We start from the raw sequence: 19,101 nt of genomic DNA, 5'->3' as shown, positions 1-19,101 counted from the left end.
TTGTTATTTACCTCCAAGCTGTAAAAAATGCAAGTAGTAAAATAAACTTAGAAAGTTAAAAAGGAAGATGGAAGCACTAATTAAGTACATAAAAGTATATGTCTAAGAGAGTAGTAGTTTTATAAGGTGCATTAAATAAACCATTTTTAACACTGCAATTTCAAAATAGCTGCCTTGAAAAAACAAATCTTTCGAGAATTTGAAAACAGACATGTTAATTTTAGTTAGAAGAAAACTGTGTTTGAATACCATGAGAAAATAGTCAGGAGGAAGGAAAGATCATTTCTTTATTCTGCTCAAATAATTTTCTTTTTTTTTTTTTTAATTATATCTGTGATCTAACACAAGGCTGGATGATTCCAGTGATGCAAAGACATAATTTGTTTTTCCAGCCCTTAGCAGCATTTTACTCTTGGGGCCTCTTTCTCAAGTGTTACAAACTGCATCACATCCCTTCCAGTCCTTTGGGGGATGCAGGCTAGAGGTATGGGCGCTTTCTACTGACTAGATTTAGATCATTGTTCCAAAACAAAGAGGGATGGAAAGGGGTACCATATCCTGTTTATTATTTTGAAGAAAGTTTACCATTTTCAGTTAAAAGGATGGAAGATAATTGTAGGATGTACAAAGGAGCCCAATTTCGACAATCTCTGTTCAAACATAATTGTCTCTTAAACAAACCACTCAATGCTAGTACATCCCTGATTTGCATACGTAACTTTTAATCCTCCTCTTCATCTGCCATGAGCAAACACCACACCAAACATCACAGTCTGCTGTAGTGAGATTTTCTGTTTTAAGTGAAATAAGTTACGTAAGTTTCAGTTAAATTACAGTTAAGTAAAGGTTTTCTGTAATAATATTAGAGGAGACCTAGAAGTATAACTTCCTGAGGTTGCTCTAAACTATATGTAAATTTGGGTCACCTCTCTTACCCATCCTTTTGATGACTGGATATAGCCCTCCTTACAATATCTTTATTTTGTTATATTTAAGAAGCTTGTCTTTTCCTTTCTCTTTGGTTCTTCTACAGCAGAGACACTTAAAGTCTTCAATAGGCTCTACCATTTTGTTATTTAAACATCACAACTTCATTTGAAAACTTTGAGAGCATTTAAATAAATGAAACAACATAAATCGAACTTGAATTAAGAACTTGAAGGACTTTGGTTTTGCATTTTAATATAAACAAAATGAGAATGAGGAAGGAAGATAGGAATTCTACAGAGAAAAAAAGTCCAAGTTAGTCTCATCCTACATTTATAAGAAGGCAATAATAGTATAACAGATATATAGAAGGAAGGTTGACCTTTCTTCTCCTTGTCTGCTTTATTCTGGGAGGAGAAACAGTTTTGCCCATATCAGCTTCTACTGAGAGAAACCTATGGCTCTGTCTGGGAAAAGCTGATACAGGCAAGGGGACGTTTCTGGATTGTCTTCCTACATCCCGATTCCTGGCAAAGGGACTTTGCTGTGGAAACAGAGGAAATAAGGGAGATTTACTTTCAGTACCAGAATGACTGGGGCAAAAGGTATTGTTTAAGCAAAACCAGAATTCCAGCAAGACTGCCACTATCTGGATAACCGCTGACAATTAGGAAATCTGTATCTTGAGGAAATGGCAACAGTGTCGATCCACCTTTCACTCTGCTGATTAATTGCCTAATTAAGAGTGTGGTATGTTCCCTTTGTTACAACCTGAGTGTTACAGTGCCATGTTATAAAGTGCTAGTGGTTACATTCTTCTTCATTTTGCTGTAAAAATAATACCACTGGATTTTTAAAAAAACATGAAGTACTCCTGTCATCCTTTTATGTTTATTTGTATTTCCTGCCTTTGAGCTTTATTCTTTTAGGTGTACCATTAAAAATTAGTCACCAGTTAATGTGCTGAAGGCTTTGGGTACCTAGATGATTCTTTGGAAAGAACTAAAGAACACCTGCAATGTCTTAAGGTAATAACTGTCAAGCTGTCAGAGGCAAAAGTAACAAGCAAAAATATTTGCAACAAAAGAAAGGAGAAGACAGCCGTTGGAAGGGGAAGCAAACTATATTTATAAAGCTGGTTGTAAAAGCAGTTAATGCTAAACATGTGATGTTTATGCCAATAGAATGAGTCAGATGTGCTTCAAGTGAAATACTGTTTTTTGAGCTGCCTAATGTCACCAGAGCCTGCAGGGACGGTTTGCTAACTCTCCATGAACACACAGCCAGCTCTTCAAAGTAATTTTCATTATGCAACAGTGGAGCTTTAAAGGCATCCTCTCTTATTGATCTTGGTTTTTGCACGATTCAACTTGTTAAGAACAAGATAAAGCTCCTCTGATAAACATTGATATTCTATAGGTAAGGAGAATTTCTTTTGTCTAACGTTTTTATTGTCATTGTTTGTATTTATTCAGACAGCTTAACCTTCTGTAAGCCTCTGGTAAGTCATTAAAATGGCTTTCTCCCACAACAGTTAAGCTTCCTTTAAACTCTAGCCAGCTGCTTGCATTCCTGGCCTTCTGGAACCTCTGAGCCAGTACTTGAGAGCAATCATGGCACCTCACCTACACAGTCTGGACTGGGCCAAAATTTTTCCAGATTTTGCTTTCTTCATGTTAAATTTAATGAAAGAGATGTAAGCATCTAATTTTTTAGAAAGAATGCACTGATGAAAAAAGCCACAACCTTCCCCTTCCCCTTCCCCTTCCCCTTCCCCTTCCCCTTCCCCTTCCCCTTCCCCTTCCCCTTCCCCTTCCCCTTCCCCTTCCCCTTCCCCTTCCCCTTCCCCTTCCCCTTCCCCTTCCCCTTCCCCTTCCCCTTCCTCTTCCCCTTCCCCTTCCCCTTTTCCTTCTCCTTCCCCTTCCCCTTCCCCTTCCCCTTCTTATGCCTGAGCCATATGCCTGAGCTATGGACTAGTATGAAAACTAAAGGAAAGGATAAAATGGCATAATTTCACAATAATCTAATCCATCTAGTTCAAAAGTGTTGCAGATATGGAATTTCTTTCCTGCTTTGGTGGGGCGTGGGGAGTGGGATGGTTTGATATCTGCTATGATATCACATATATATATTAACAAAATGCAAATATAAAAATACATTCTAAGTATTTTCAAAACCAAATTGATGATCTATTTTAGTCTTTTAAATTCTTTGGCAAGCAGTTTACCATGGAGTTGAAAAGGGGAGAAATGCATGCGTAACACCTAGAGTATGTAATCTGGGTGGCCTGGCTGTACAGTAGAGTTCAAACAGAATTTGGGGTGATCCTGTAACTTCAGGCCATGCTGAGTCACTTAACACACATTCATATGGCTGTTGTGCTCTAGGTCAGCTGGCCAGCTGTTCACATGTTAGACCTCACAAATCTGCATTAGTCACAATCCTAATTTATCATGCATTTTTATGTGTTTTTGAACACGTGTTTCATAGAATAAAGTCTTGTGGAAATTTCTTGCAAAAACTCAAAAGTCTGTTTGTATCTAGGGGGTGAGAGTGGTTTCTAGGCACTCTGGAGAAAAGTTAATGACTGCAGCAGAAAGGTGGGTAGGTGGTAGACTCCGTCTGCCAAACTTGGCTGTGTGTTGCATATCGACACAAATTTTAAACTCTGAGTAAGCCAGACTCTTTACAGGATATGCCTCATTTACCTCTTGAAGAGTGGCAGATGTTTCCACCATCGCTCAGAGGGGAGTCCAGCCTCCTTAGCTGGGTGCCTGAGCTGTACCAGAGAGGATGCTTCTCTGTAGGTCTTTCAGGGCATCCCCTTTCCTTGATTAGATTTCTTCTTGGGAAAGGTTTTAGGCGTTTACAAAATAGACTCAGAGATTTAAATTAGAAAGGCTAGTTCCCAGCTGTGGGTAATAAATTGAGACAAATACCAGAAATTAGCATCTCTGTATTTCTATCAGAGAAAACAAATATTAGGTGAATGATTAAAAAATTAATAAAGATAATGAAATTATAAGAAACCGCAAACCTTATGAAATATGTAGAATGAGAAAACAGTTCTACCAGTCAAGTGATGCAGGTTCCATCTGAGGACACACCTGTGGAAAAAATGAAGCTTAAAGGCACACCTAAGACTTGCTTGCCTGAGATCTGAATGACCAGCAGGATCTCCTTCTCCACTAACTCAAAGGACCTTAATGACACTGGACATGTATTTTAATATGTCTGGTGAAAAATTAGATCAGTCCAGGCAGGTATTGCACACTGGGGTGTGAAATTTGAGTCAAGATAAGGAGAATTATATTTAATGTTGAATTGTACATTACCTTAAAGACTGTAGTATATGCAGTAATAGTTCTTTTAATAAAAATAAGCCAGTTGTGAGTTCCACTTTTAAAATAAGTTTGCAGTCATGCCCTTTTGAAGACAGTTATTCTGTTTAATATTCATACATACTGCATGTATAAAGATCTAATTGGTTCCTGTGGATACAGATGTTATTAAAAAAAGTTCCATGAATCTCTGTATTATCTGACTTTATATGTATATTTCATAAACCTTTAGTTTGGATTAGAGAAATTACAAGGTTAAAAAAACCCCCAAGATTTCAAATAGAGATTTAAAATAAAACTTGGGCGTATCATTGCCAGCTTATTTTTATTTTTTTTTTTTATGACTAATTCAACCATTGTTGGTTAGACAGAAAAAATGAGGAATTTTTTATTTGCTATTTTTATTATTACTGAGCATGTGTGCAGTACAGCTTGGATTAGTTAAATAATCTTTAAATCAAGTAATCTCTACTATTTCCCTTTTTCTAGCAGTGCTCACATAAACTCATAGCTAGGTAATGAGTAGATTGACTACTTTTATCATTGAATGATCATAAGAGGAGGTTCTAAGTGGTTTAGCACAGCTATTTTTGAAGTCAGGGTTTTTTACTTGCACATATAAGGGAGTGTAATGAACATTCAGTATATTTATTATCGTGGGAAATTCCAGTACCAATAATTTATTTTTTTCATTTCATACAGTAAGTAGTGCTGAGACATACTCATTAAGGAAACTAGCTATAGATGTTTATGATTCTGACGTATATCCATCTTAATATGTGTATTATAATGCATTCATGAGTATAAATAATTACACTGGAGCTTTTTCAAATGAATAAGATATTAGACTGTTGTTCAGAGGATGTAGTCCTACTTTTATTTCTGTTTACATATTGTGCAACCTTTCACATTTCTTACTGCTGAAACATTTCACATGTTTATTTAATACACTGTTGGTCTAAGCTATGTTGTATTGTTTGACTGATCTAAATATGACTCATATTATACACTCTGCTCACTTATTATACATATAATATACATATATAATATATATAATATACATTATATAATATACAATATACAATATACAATATACAATATACAATATATCATATAGCATATATCATACATCATATAATATACATTTTATACACTCTGTCAGTTCAGTTGTTGTGCTAGTGATGGGCCTTGGAATCACTAAATTTGGGTCTCTTGCTGTTGGTGGCAAGTGCAACTTTTGTGCTATACATACCTGTGGGTAGCAGTAATTTCTACTGAAGACCTGGAGGCTCTCCTAGGAAAATAATAGTTGAAAAATGATCTGCACAGTCTGTGTAGGAAAACAGTAATTAAAAATAAATAAATAAATAAAAAATAAAAAATAAAAAACCAGGATTGTGCTGTTGTTAAGACTCAAGTTTAATTGCTTTTGTGATATTCCAGTTTTATGGCCTTTTGCTGTCTCCTTTACAATCTGGAAGGGCTTGTTAGATATATGTAGACACCATTTTCCATACTTTCATTTAGCAGAACAGCTTACTTCAGATGCAGTCTGAAAGACAGACCAACCCAACTCTCTCCCAATGCCCTAACTATGAGTGAGGGAATGGAGAATCAGATCTAAAGTTTGTTATTTAAGATAGATAAAACTGTAATAAACTATTCAAGATACTTATGCAATTTTGCTTATTTTTCCAATATATTGAGTAAATGTGCAATAAAACAGAACCAGCTTTGTTTGTTTGGTTTTTTTTTTTAGTTTAGCCTTTCTGACATATTGTTGCATGGTTTTGTGTTACTGCAAAGAGCTCCATTTTCATCTCCTTCATCCTGGATATCGATTGAAGTTCAACATTTAGGATGAAAGGAGTCAGTGCAGTCACTACTTATTCACACCATTAAAAACTGAAATAGAATCCAACCCAGAAGCTGTTCTGGTCTTGTTGTTTTGTGGATTTTTTTTCCCCTTATAAAATACTAGTTCAGACTTCAATATTTCATAGGAATATTTTCATCATTAAATTGATTCTCTGCAGTTGTGAAGCTGGAGTTATATAAGTAGTCATAGTATTTAAATAGAAGTTTGCTAAAATACCTCTAGGCTCACTAGGAATTAGACTTACACTATTGTAAGTGGAAACCTGGATCCTACAAGATCTGCATGAGAGGTAAGTCAGAGCAAACTCCTGGCTAATTACCTTCAAGAGCTTTAAGGATAATGGAATACCTCCTTAAATGCAAAGGAAAAATTCGGAGGAAGGAAGAAATTGTAGATTGTATGTGAGAAAATGGGATCTACCTCACCTAAAAATTTCGTAAATGTTATGTATCGGTTTTATTCGCTTTACTAGGTTATCTGTTTCTTCTAAAATCAGTGCCTAAATTCACTGTGTAGTCAATGAAGAAAGTTTTCCAAAGGTCTTAAAGTGATGTTTTAAAATATAGGGGTCTCTGATTAAATAGGCAGGCTCTCTTTCTGGATCTTTCCACTGCACTTACCTCTCAGTCCCAGGGAGCAAACTTGTTTGGGTGAACTTAAGCACTTAATTTATGTGTGCTGTAGTTGCCTGAAGGGGAGGTGCACCCAGGTGCCTAAGTTAGATTGTCGTTATCTCATCTAGAATTACTTCTGAAATAAAAAAGTAAAGAGCAATCTCTGTGAAATTGGCAAAGTAATTGTAATCTTTTTGTTAAAAAATATATAAAAAATTGTAGCCAATTAATGATGTAGCTATGTTGCATAATCAGTTGTGGTAATTACATTTTTAATTACTTTACCCTTAGGACCTGATTCTGATCTTGTTTCCATTGGTAAAAAGCAAGGATAACTTAGATAAAATCAATGCAGCTAAACTAAAATATAATTGATGAGAGGTCAGAATTGAGCCCTAAATGGTATGCTAAAAGTGGAACTAATCAGAAAGCTAAATGGGTTTATAATTTGTGCAATTGACATTTTCGTAATCTAAATCTCCAAGAAGTTAACCTTTGGATACAGAACTTCACTTTCCTTTAGAGTCTCATAGTATTCAGGGAAGTGAAGCCACTAGAAAGCCTGTAAAAAAAAAAAAAAAAGGTAACTTTTAAAACCATGTAGTAAATTCTTTCATTATATGATTGATGTGTTTCCAGCTTAATACATTTCTGCATCAGAGCAAAACTTTGAGCAAAGTTTTCTGGTGAGCAGAACCTGGAGAAGCATTAAACCATGGCATGTTCTCAAATAACAAAAAAAAAAAAAATTCCCCTGAATGCAAAGTTACTTTAAGCAGTAAGGAGTTTTAGGAACCAGTATCTACTCAAAAGGAAGAATATTTAAGATCATTTTGAACATTTACTCTTTGTGTAATAGATAGTAGGGATACATTTTTTAAAAATCATGCATTTTATCATATGCAGTTGCATAAGCCCTATAACAGTGTTACAAGTTTAAATATTTTTGTTGTAAAAAAAAGAAATAAAAAAAAATTAATACAAAATTGGTTAGCTTTATTTTTAAGTAGATATGCACATTATGTCTAACATAGTTTTTGCTGTTGAATAGTGAGATGTTAATTTTTATTCTATATTCAAATCAATCAAATAGCTTTACTATGCAAAATACATTCCTCCAAAGATAAGGGGTTTTTCTTCTGATTTTGCTCAAGAGTATTTTTCTAACAGCTCGTGCAAACTTCTGAAGTGACTTCATCTGGGACAATCTTCATTGTATCAAATGGATTTTTTTTTTTTCTCAGCTGACAGAATGTACGTGAATTTTTGTACATCAGGAGAAATTTTGAATATTTTGTTTATGTCAGTGGCAGTCCTCCAGTGGTGACCTCACTCTGGCCAGTGAAACTGGTTCCTCTACAAGTCCTGACCTAGGGGATCATGGGCAGTCTGCTGTGCCTGACCTCCTCCCCATGGACATGACTTTCCCTCCTGTGCATAGCCAATAACTTCAGCCTTACTGCTTCTGATATTTATCACTGCAGCAGAGATTCCCAGATGGATATTTATCCATCTTCTTAAATTCTAGAGATTTACTGCTCTTTGGGAGAAAAACATCTCATAATATGAGAGAAAATGCAAACTGTTTGTGCATGGAGTTCTTCCTGTATTCCCTGTGAATCCTAGCCATGTTGCTTTCAGAAATATGCCCATTGTTAGCTGTGCCATTATGATACATTTCACAGGAATTTGTAAGCCTGTAACAGAAGTTGTTACACATTTGAGGAATGTTAGTAGAGTAATATTTTTTTTCCCCACAGAACAATTAAATCTTTGGAAGCATCAGTTTGATCAAACCTCTGGCACATAATTATTGTTTTGTGCTGACATCTTTATGGAATATTTATATGTTTTTCTGTTAATATTTGATCAACTGTTTTTAATTTTTTTGGCATGGCACTTTGTTTCCAGATTTTGGATGGCTGTCTGAAACTAAATGCTTTGTTATGGGGCTGGAATTTGCTCAATTGTGTCTTGGACATCTTACACTGAATAAACATAATCTAACTAGTCCATAGGCCTCCAAAGCCACTACTGTAAATCACCTCATACACTTCTCTGAAAGTAAAATTTTTTTTTGCTGAAGTAAAACTAGAGTGGCAAACTTAGCTATACGGTAACAATAAGAATGTGTTAAAGGGGGTTTTGTTGTTATTTTTTCCCCATGTGTAGCATCCTTGAAGCTGACATCTATTTGTGACTGAATAGATGACAGCATGAAATTCAATTACAGCAAACAGTCTCAGTCATTACACCTGTCTGCTTCCAGAGAAAAGTATTTGTAAATTGTTTTTTATCCTTCTGTTCCCTGAAACCTATGTCTGTAATTGACACTTGCCAGCAGAGATGACTGGAGACAGAAAGAGAACATTATGTGTCTGAGTATCCCACCAGGGAAAAGAGTATCCTCATCTTTGGAGAGTTTTGTGGTGTTTTGTTTTCTTTAATGAAGAATAATATCTGTGTGCCAAGGATTTACTGCAAGGCTGGTGGCAGATGTTTCTCTAAAAAAAATAAAAATAAAAAAATAATAGAAAAAGTTATGAAAGATGAATCACAAAATAGCACAGGACAAAAGAAAAAACTAATTAACATAGAAATATTTCTTCTGCAAAGAGAAACAAATGCTTCAGGAGAACAAAACCCCCTCTCTGTTATTTGTAAGGCTGGTTTGTTACTCTAACACATTTGTAAGAATCAGGTTTGTGCCTGACATGTCAAAACTTATTCACAAAACAAGAGTTGTGGATATCTTGGGAAACGACGTTGTCACTTGTTACGCAACTCAGCATCAATTCAGCCCTGATTGATGCCCAAGTTGCCAGTTTTCAAAGAAATGAGATGCAGACATAACAGTAATATTTGTACCAAATGTCAGGCAGAAGAAACAGGGGAGTTCATCGAATGGGTCTAGATGTAGACTGTGACCAGAAAAATAAAATCAAAACATGATAGACAAGCTGTCAGCCCGATCTTTCTAAACTGTTTCATTTCTTTCTGGTAGATTCTTTTTCTTTCTTTCTATTGGTTTCCCTCCTCAGAATTCTGCCAGAGTAGACAGCATACAGAACTGATCCAGCTGCTAAGTTTTGAGTTTGATGAAGGAATTACCAAACCATTATTTATTTCAAATGCATCAGATGTTTAAAAGGTATGGGCACTTAGTAAATCACTAGGTATTTGGTAATAATGCTATTTGAGCATAAGCTTTCTTAGAAATTTGCTAGTGATATTAGGGGAGATCAGAACATATTTACTGTTTTTTTCCTCATGGGTCCCTTCCAACTCAGCATTTTTTATGATTCTATATTTAATTGGTATTCGACAGTGTAGCATTTGGGCAGCTACTGCTTCTGTTCCTCTCTGTGGATCAGCAAGTGTTCTGAGAGTTTCTCAGCCATAAAAGTAATGGCAAAGCATGTGATGGAGTAATGCAGTCAAGTATTACTTGACTGCCTTGCCTGTTCCCATGTACTCATGACATCCCCAAGTGGCACAGAGCAACTGTGTGTGCCTCTGCTGATGGCTTACCCAGCACTGTAAGCACACTGTGTTATATTTATGAGCTGGAAAGTAAAGTGTGCCGGTGAGGAAGTTAAAATGGTTTCTCTGTAGGATATTGTTAGTGTAAAATATCTGATTTATTTGGGTCTTTTTTTGAATGCTGTAGCTTGTAAACACAGTGGGGAATTTCTCTGCCATTGATCCAAAGCAATGGGTACTAATGGCATAATACAGTGGTACTCAATAACCTTTTATCATGGGCTGCTTTGTCATGTGGAGTTTTAACTGTGGGGAGAGAAATACACTGTAACAAAACAGAAAATCTTGTGAATTTCTATCAATACATTTAATAATTTTTCAATTTAATAGCTATTATGTTCTCTTCTGTTATCTTTTTGCATGAACTATGATATCATAGTTATAGAATATAGAAATATAATAGAATATAGTTATAGAATAACATGAAAATTATTGTGCATTTTAGTGTAAACATGAAGTGAGAAGTAAGCATTTTTTTTCCAAGCATTTCAAGGACAAGCTGTGTCAGTTTTCTCTCATGGCTTTACTAGCACTCAAGTGAGTGCTGTATTACAGTGCTGTAAAGTTTTTAATAATTTGAATAATTAATATAACAAACAATTTAATTTTTTTTTTCTTTCGCACCAAAAAACTCTTTTATCTTTCTACAAAAGAAACAGAATACGTAAATAAGGAAAACAGCTATACAATAAAGTGTTAAAATTTGCCCAGTACTGGCAAAACTAGTCCAGACTCTTTTTACATCAGACAGCTCCTTAGAAGTAATCAAGGGCATGTGTCATGAAGCATGGCAGGGCATGTATCCTGAGGTATCCTGTTTCAGACCAGCACAAAAAGAGGTTTCAGACCAGTGTTGTGCCACATGCTGACCCCCAGATCCCTGACAGCAGCAGCTGCAATTCTTCAAGGTGTATAATCTGTTTGCCTTCCACTTTCATTTAGTAATTTTGGCAATTCTGATGCCTGTTGCCCTTGAGAGCAAACCAGAACATGGTTGGAGGCCAGGTTGTGACTTCACTTACACTCGTTCTCTTGGGAGCAAATCAGAGCAAAAAGCTGTGCAGAAAGGTTCCATTTGGGTAATCTGGGTGCAGGACTGTAATGGAGTGTGTGGAGTTCTGTATTCTCTTCCTGAAAAGCCATTTAAGAGCTAACAACAGTATAATTTTCTGCTACTATTTTCATATGCACATATATATCTATCTGTATCTATCTATATCATCTATATCTATATCATCTATATATACACAGATATATAGATATATATAGATACATATAGATACATAGATATATAGATATATATAGATACGTACACACTGGTTCATTTTACATTTCTTATTGGTAAAATGCCAGATTACAGTCATGCTTAAAATAGATGCAGAGGCAAAACAAACTATGTTATCCAAAGATTTCTGCTGAAAAAGGACACAGCAAAGACATGTTAAAAAGAAATAACAGAATAGGTTATAACCATTGGGATGCCAAGATCCCTGTTTTTCTGTGTTTTGCATCTGTTAGTAATGTCCCCTTCAGGCTCAATACTCAAAACACCCCTCAACTGCTGTAGAATACTGCTGCAGAAAAATGGTTTATGTCACGTAAAACATATATTGGGCCCTAAGATACAGTTTTACAGGGATGTAAAATTGATCTCGTTGCTGCTGTAGGAAAAGCTGGTGGTTTTGAATGATTCTTGCATATCTTCATGGTATGAAAATAAAAGATGCCAGAAACCAACTTTTTGTCCTTTAGGAAGTGCTGTAAGGGTGCTACCAAAGTGGCAGTATTATTGTTTGACCTCAGCAAGTACAAGAGGAAGCTCAGATTGACTTCAGCACATTATTGCTGTTGTAAAATAAAGAAATAATAAACAAACAAAAAAAAAAAAAGGTGAAGAAAGTCTGATAGCCCATTCCTTCTTTAGAATTTTTATGGCAAGTCATGAAACTGGAGTTGCAAGCGTAAATTTGGTAGCATTTGTTAATGTAGGGTTTAGTCCTGCACAAGTAGCATTTATTCCTGTTAATTTATGAAATTTTCTGTGTGAAGTGTGACTGCAGGATTGCAAACCCTTATTTCTAAGAATTTTAAGTATTTTGTTTCATATATATGAACTACTAAATACACAGGATGCTGCTTCTAGAGACGTTTTTAAAAGTATCAAATTAAAAGTCTCCATGAGTGATTCTGTTGATGGAATTGAGACACACTCAATATTCAGGACTTTAGAAAATCACTGAGAAATGGATAGGTATGTTCCTTTTACTGACTTATCTTTTTTCAGTAAAAAGATGTTTACAGCTGATGTGCTAGCAATTGGCACATTATGCCTAATTCCTCTTATATGTTAAAGTCCAGCTTCACATATTTTATTTTTTCATTTTTTATCGGTTTGGTTTTGTTTAGTTTTTTGTTTTGTTTTGTTTGCTTGTCATTTTTGTTTGATTGGTTTTGGGTTTTGTTTGTTTGAGTTTTTTTTGTGGTTTTGCTTTGGTGTTTTGGTGGTGATGTGTTCTGATACACCTCTTTTTGCCTTTTGGAAAGCACACTATAGCTCAAGGAAAATGCTCGTCTTGAGAACCGGAGAATAGCTAAGGATGGAGATTAAAGGCATGAGCAATATTATATTATAAAATTTTCAAATTACCCTGGACTAAAAGTAGCTCTTTCCAAAACAGTTGCTGCAGTTTTCTATACCTTAATATTTGCACATATTAATAATGTACCATATGCTTGGCTTAGCAGTATGGAGGGAACCCATCAGTCTACCAGATGCAATATTCTCTCTGGAAGAATATATCCTTGGAATATCCTGCTCTTCTTGTCACCTCAGTTTTAACTTTTTCTATAACTTGATCTGAAAATGATGACCAGCTTGAAATCTGTATAACTTGAAGGCTTTATCAGTAAAACCCAGCACAGTTATATTTCTCAGTGGCTGTGATGTTGAAACCTGGGGAAAATCAATTTTTTCTTTTGCTGAATGGTATATTTGAAGCATTTAAAAGAGGTGAATGAGTGTGCTGAGGGCCTGTCATTCTCAAAGTGCTTTCTTATGCTGCGTGTGTAGGTACATCTGCCTGTTAGCCCTGAGAGGCTGTGCGTGTTTGATGCATTGGATGTTGTGTCAGCAGGAAGGAAAAAAAAAAGAGATGAGGATATCTGAAAGAAAGTTGATAGCAAATGGTGTTTTGAACAGCCTGTATCCCCCCTGTGTAATATATTATGGAAATAATGATTCTGTCAAGTGATGCTTCTTTGTAACCTGTGGTGATACAGTAGGGATTATGCACGCTCAAGTCATTCAGGACTGGGTATGGAGTTGTCTAGAAATGCTGAAAGAAGTGTCTTTGCCATGAGAGACTTCGTTAGAGATGCAGTGGCAAGAAGTAGATTACTAGAATAAAAACACCCTGAAGTAGTTTATTATTATTGTTATTATCGTTATTGGTTTAGCTAGAAATGAGAGAAAATATGTTTTCTTTAATCCTGTTTCTATGGAGTTATCTTTTCTTATTTTTTTTTTTGGGGGGGAGGGAAATTTAATTCCCTAACTTATTATTCCTTATTGTATTTAAGGATGAATTATATTCTTTAACTAATTTTCAAGCTTGTTTATATATCGTTGTTTCAAAACTATAAAAACTTGTTAATTAATTAGCATAGATAGTCAATAAGAAGTTGGCTAAAGGTTTAAAAAGAGGTGTCAGGAAGCCATAACAAATAAAACATAAATGTAAAACCATCTTTAAGAAAGGCACAAAGAGAATAAAGAGGAAATTATTATACTAGAATAAAGAACAAAATGCTTCTGACCTGTACACTCTCATTAAGCAGAGATCAAGAATTGCAGCCCAAAAGGCAGGATAAAGATAGCCTGCCCTCTCACGTCAATGGGTTGGCTTATGTGGCTCCTCTAGTTCGAAGAGGTTTCTGTGCAGAGAAAACAAACTGGTGTTCCTTGCCAGAGGAGGATACTCTGGCTTCAGTCAATTTAATGATTCCCTTCTTCCCCTGAAAAACACAGGGACTCAAAATAAGCTGAGGTAGCATGCTGCATTTTAGGAATCTCACATGGTATGGGAATTACATGTGGCATATTTCTCTTCAGAGCTACCAACATATGCAAGGTTGGGCTGCAGGTTTGGATCTTCTCTTCTTCCTCATTCTAAGAATGAAAGGTAGCACAACTGGTTTTTTTAGTTTTGGTCTCAAAAAACCCAAACCAAAAACAAATTACCAAAAACCCCACACATAAGCCCCAAACCAAACCAATTTGTATGCTGTCTTGCAATGCGGATATATCACCGGGGTTTTATTTTGAAGGGAAATTATTTAAGAATGGAATATGCCTGCTTTTGTTGTACTTTGTGCAGGTGTTAAGTAGGAATATCACACAGTGTATTTCATTTACTTGATTAAAATCTTCCCCCTCTCTCAGTCTCTCCTCCTTCACATTCCTGTTCCTTCCCCACATACACAGAGTTAACTAATATCAAGTTTATTTTGCTTCACTGCTTTAAGAAAAATGAATGCTGTGGCCAACGGAATGAAAAAATTTGATAAGCAAAAACAAAAAGCAGGAAACATGGAGAACAAATTCCAGTGACCTAGGTAATACAAAATTGTTCAATGATAAGTACCAACATTAACAATTTCAGACATCTGAGAATGTAAGATTAGCAATTTGAGAAACATTTATCTGTATGAGATAGAAAATTACACATGAAATATAATGACCTCTCTGAAATACATTCAAGATGCAGGGGTACTTATTTAGGCAAAGATGACAACTAGTTAATCATGTCAAAGAAAACTAGACAGTAAATTAGTTTGCTGCATTCTGGAGTCCTAGCTATGAAAAAGAATATATTTCACTAATTAAAGAGTGAAAATACTCTAAGCTTTTAGAAATAGAATGCAAGGAGAGTGACACTGCTCCTGGCTTTGTGCAGCAGCCCAGGGTGTTTGTCTGATACAATTTTATGATTTTATCAGTTAGGCAGCCTAGAGTAAGAGATCTTCATCTTTGATTATATTGATTATATACAACATAATAGTTTATAATGAAAATTATCATGCATTACTTCAGTCCCTAATTTTCATGTATTCTTTGAGCCTCCAATGAAATGTAAACAAATCTTTAAAACCTATATGAACATACATGTTAAAATTTTAAAAAATCCTAGAAACTTCAAAATTACAGTAGGAAGTTAACAATCCAATTTAATTTTTTTGAGAATTATTTTCTTGATTGTGCTGTATGTATTTTAATTTTATCATTATGTTTTTGTATTTAATGATACAGGAGTGTGCATTTGAGAGGTTTTATGTTATTTTAAAAAAACTAGAGAAAGTGAAGATCACCTTGTTGCATGGGATAAGAATTGTGTTTTATCTGAAGACTACATAATTTTACATGGTGAAAGCTTTATACTGAGTTCTGAAATAAGGTGGTGTGTTTTTTACCTAAAAGATTTTAAATTTTCAGGGTTTTTAAACAAAAATTTCAATAAAGAATCAATATTAGATTCTGTGTTAGAAAAATATAGAAATTTGTCTCTAATTTAATATCTCTAGTATTATCTCTATTATATTATTTCTAATAAATTTATCTCAGACACCTTTCTTGTGTCTGAGTCTGCCTCAAGACCAAGTCCTTATCCATGTAAATGGCATTTAGCTTTTAACTGTAGGGGGCTGAGGGTCAGGTCCTCTCTTTCTTTATCTTTTGCATGAGCAAAATTGATTTCCATTAAACTGGATGAGAACAAGATCCAGTTCTGCGTGGTTCCAATACCATAGTTGTTTTTCAAAGTGCTGTATTTTTACAGGACTTCTGTTCTAAATTCAGTGTGTATGTTTGAGGAAGACTGTGATGTTTGGCCTCCTTTGAGCTGCACATAAGCAAAATATCTGCTGTCTTTCTCATTAAAAATAAGTTGAGAAAGTGAGTTATTTTTTCAGTCTCTCACAGTTTATTACATTCCCTTACACATTTTTATATGAGAGTCAGTGTCTCTATAATGCTTTTATATTAGGTTTGTGGGGTTTTTTTAATTTCAAAAGGTCCTTGTTTGTGGGCGATATTTATTGGGAAACTCAGTGTGTGTTTATGTGCATGCACAAAGTGTGCATTTATTTATATCTCTGTAGAGTGATGTGGAGAAAGACAGTGTCCCCTTTGTTCCATGAGATCTACTCCTTAAATTGTCTTGCACTTTCAAAAACGCCAAGACCAAATATGGAAACTTAGCTCTGAAGAGAAAATGTCCTGGAAGGGTTTGAACTAACGAAAAAGAGTGGGCTTAATCTCTTAACAAAGTTGTTTTCATCACCATCATGTCTTAATCAGATAATGTAAGAGATTATTTCTAAGCAGAACTGGAATTAGTCATATCAAATCAGCCTAAAATGTGATTTTGTTTCTAAAAGATTATTTCTGTTTTTATGTGCATTTCAGAAACACATGCAATAAATATTTAGACTCTTAATTTACTACACATCAATCTAAAAATTTGATTTGCTATCATCATCAGAATTAATTTGCTTAATTGTTTTTCCTATCCCATCAATCTCAGTTTTGCACTAACAGGAGGAACATTGACACCTTTTGCTGTTTGCGCTTTAGTTCGATTTCTGTTCTAAGTTTATGAATAGTATTAGGGATCTGCTAGAATATTCATTAGCTTTGAATTGTGAGCTATGAAAAGGTGCTCTCTTTTACCTTAATGAAGGTGGCTCAGCATGGGGTGGATCAGTAATGACATTTGATTTTAGGCATCCAACGAATTTGCTTTTTATTTATTGACACATCTTGTCCAAACAGCTCCCTCGCAAGTTAGTGGCGTAATGAAAGAAAGAGTGCTGCAGAGGAGCGTGGAGCTTTCCTGGCAGGAACCAGAACATCCCAATGGAGTCATTACTGAATATGAAATCAAGTATTATGAGAAAGTAAGTGCTAAGATTATCTGTAATGTGCAACAATGTGTTGTTTGCTTTATGCTGGCTTGCTGCGTTGTGGAGCAGTGTTAAAGTCATCAGCTATCAACTACCCTGTCTCTCCAAAGTCAGTGATTCTGCTTGTTTTTAATAACTAGCTAAATCCTGCAATTACTATTGCTATCATATGTCTCATATATTGTATTTTAGCTCACTAAAAATGAAACATATGCTTGAAATCTGCCTTTTTTTACTTTTTTTTTTAATTGTTAAGTTGTACTTGGATATTTTTACCATTATATTGCTGTTCTCACATCTATTCTACATTGTGCTTGAAGCTTGTTTCATTTCCTTCTGTATCAATGTAATTCTAGTCTTGATGTATCAAGTACAACTCCCAACTGCATTTTGTATTTCCTTATGAGCTGTCCTGTTTCTACTTGATGTCTGAAAACTTTCAAAACATTTCCTAGGCTTTTAGGAAATAAATATTCCTTATTTGTCCTTTTAAAAAGGACCACGACTGTGAATTATTTTTTTTTTCACTTGTTCTCTCAACACAATAATGAATTGAAGGCTGCTTTTCAATAGTAGATGAAGTGATCTCTATTTCTGGTAGAGTGAAATTGCAATCTTACTGATGTCAGTCAGAGTTTTGCCATTCATTTCAGCATGTCTAGGGCTTCATTCATGATAACTTTGAAGTACTGCAGAATGAAAAAATTCTGACAAGCGTAAACTGGATGAAAGCAGAGTGAAGGCAGGTTGTGCAGCTCTACGTTTGTCATGGGACCCAGACTAAGTTTGGCTCCTCCAGATTCCCTGGGAAATTGACTGCATAACGTAACATACTCCTAATTTTTATAAAACATTCTGTGGAAAAAAAAAAAAAAAAAGAAAATAAATTAAAATGAAAAAAAAAATAAATTAATAAAGGGTCTCCTTTGTAGTCAGTCATGAAGACATTTCTACCAGCAAGGTAACAGTACCCCTATATCAAAAAAAGCATGTCAGCTTACTAGGTAACACAGAATTAGGTAAATTCAGCCCAGATTGGATGTATTATCAAGTGTCATATTTCATTTTCAGTGCTGAATTACACAAATATACTTATCAAAAGATCTTTATATGATTTGGGAAAGGAATAACATTTTTATTTGTTGATGTTAACTTCCAGTTTAAGTTGTTCATTCTAATGATTCTTATAACAAAATCTAGCAGATAGGTACTAGTCACTAAATGATTCTTTGGAAGAAATGTTATTAATTTAGCAGATAATTTTTGTTCCTCCAGCATGTGTGTGTACATACACACGCAAATAAAATCCAAGTGTTTTTAAAACTTTACATATTTAGCAAGGGCAAAATTATCCTCTGAACCAAAAAAAAAAAAAAAAAAATGAGAACCAAAAATCTTAGATTTTTTTCATGTGCAGAGCAGTTTCTAATCTGTTCAAATAAAAGAAATCTTTTAAATGGGTAGTGTAAAATGACAGAAGAATTGCCAAGATACCCAACTTCTTATATAATAATAGCTTTTATAATGTGGCTTTTATAATTTTCCCTATATACTCATTTTAAATAACCAGCAGAATTTCACTGCCAGTTTTCTATGTTTACAAAGAGAAAGTTTTTTTTTTTAATGGAAGGACATCTTCCAGTATTATACTTATACAGTGAAATTAATACAAGAGAATAAAAAGCTCATTCTAACAGTCACAGATAAACTGGACTATATAACTTTAACTGAGGCAATTTTTGCACAAATATTGAAATGGTTGTTTTCCTTCCAAAAAATTGCATTTCAGCTTTAAAATTACTTCATAATCTTCTTACTCAGAACAAGAGAGGCCATT

General features: G+C 34.7%; 1 protein-coding gene across 14 annotated transcripts in view; it reads left to right on the top strand.

Annotated features, from left to right (window-relative positions):
* The window catches only part of EPHA7 (EPH receptor A7), a 166,153-nt gene that overhangs the window by 101,881 nt on the left and 45,171 nt on the right, over positions 1-19,101 (top strand). For all 14 annotated transcript variants that reach the window (XM_086876559.1, XM_086876555.1, XM_086876554.1 and 11 more), the window contains one exon: positions 17,134-17,258. In XM_086876559.1, the coding sequence (XP_086732685.1) occupies positions 17,134-17,258 (125 nt within the window). The remainder of the gene's footprint in view (positions 1-17,133; positions 17,259-19,101) is intronic.

This window comes from Cyanistes caeruleus, chromosome 2 (genome assembly GCF_971803275.1).
Source record: "Cyanistes caeruleus chromosome 2, bCyaCae1.hap1.1, whole genome shotgun sequence".
In the NCBI taxonomy this organism is placed as follows: Eukaryota; Metazoa; Chordata; class Aves; order Passeriformes; family Paridae; genus Cyanistes; species Cyanistes caeruleus.
The sequence above is the reverse complement of the archived record's forward strand: the minus strand, read 5'-3'. Positions and strand labels throughout refer to the sequence as shown.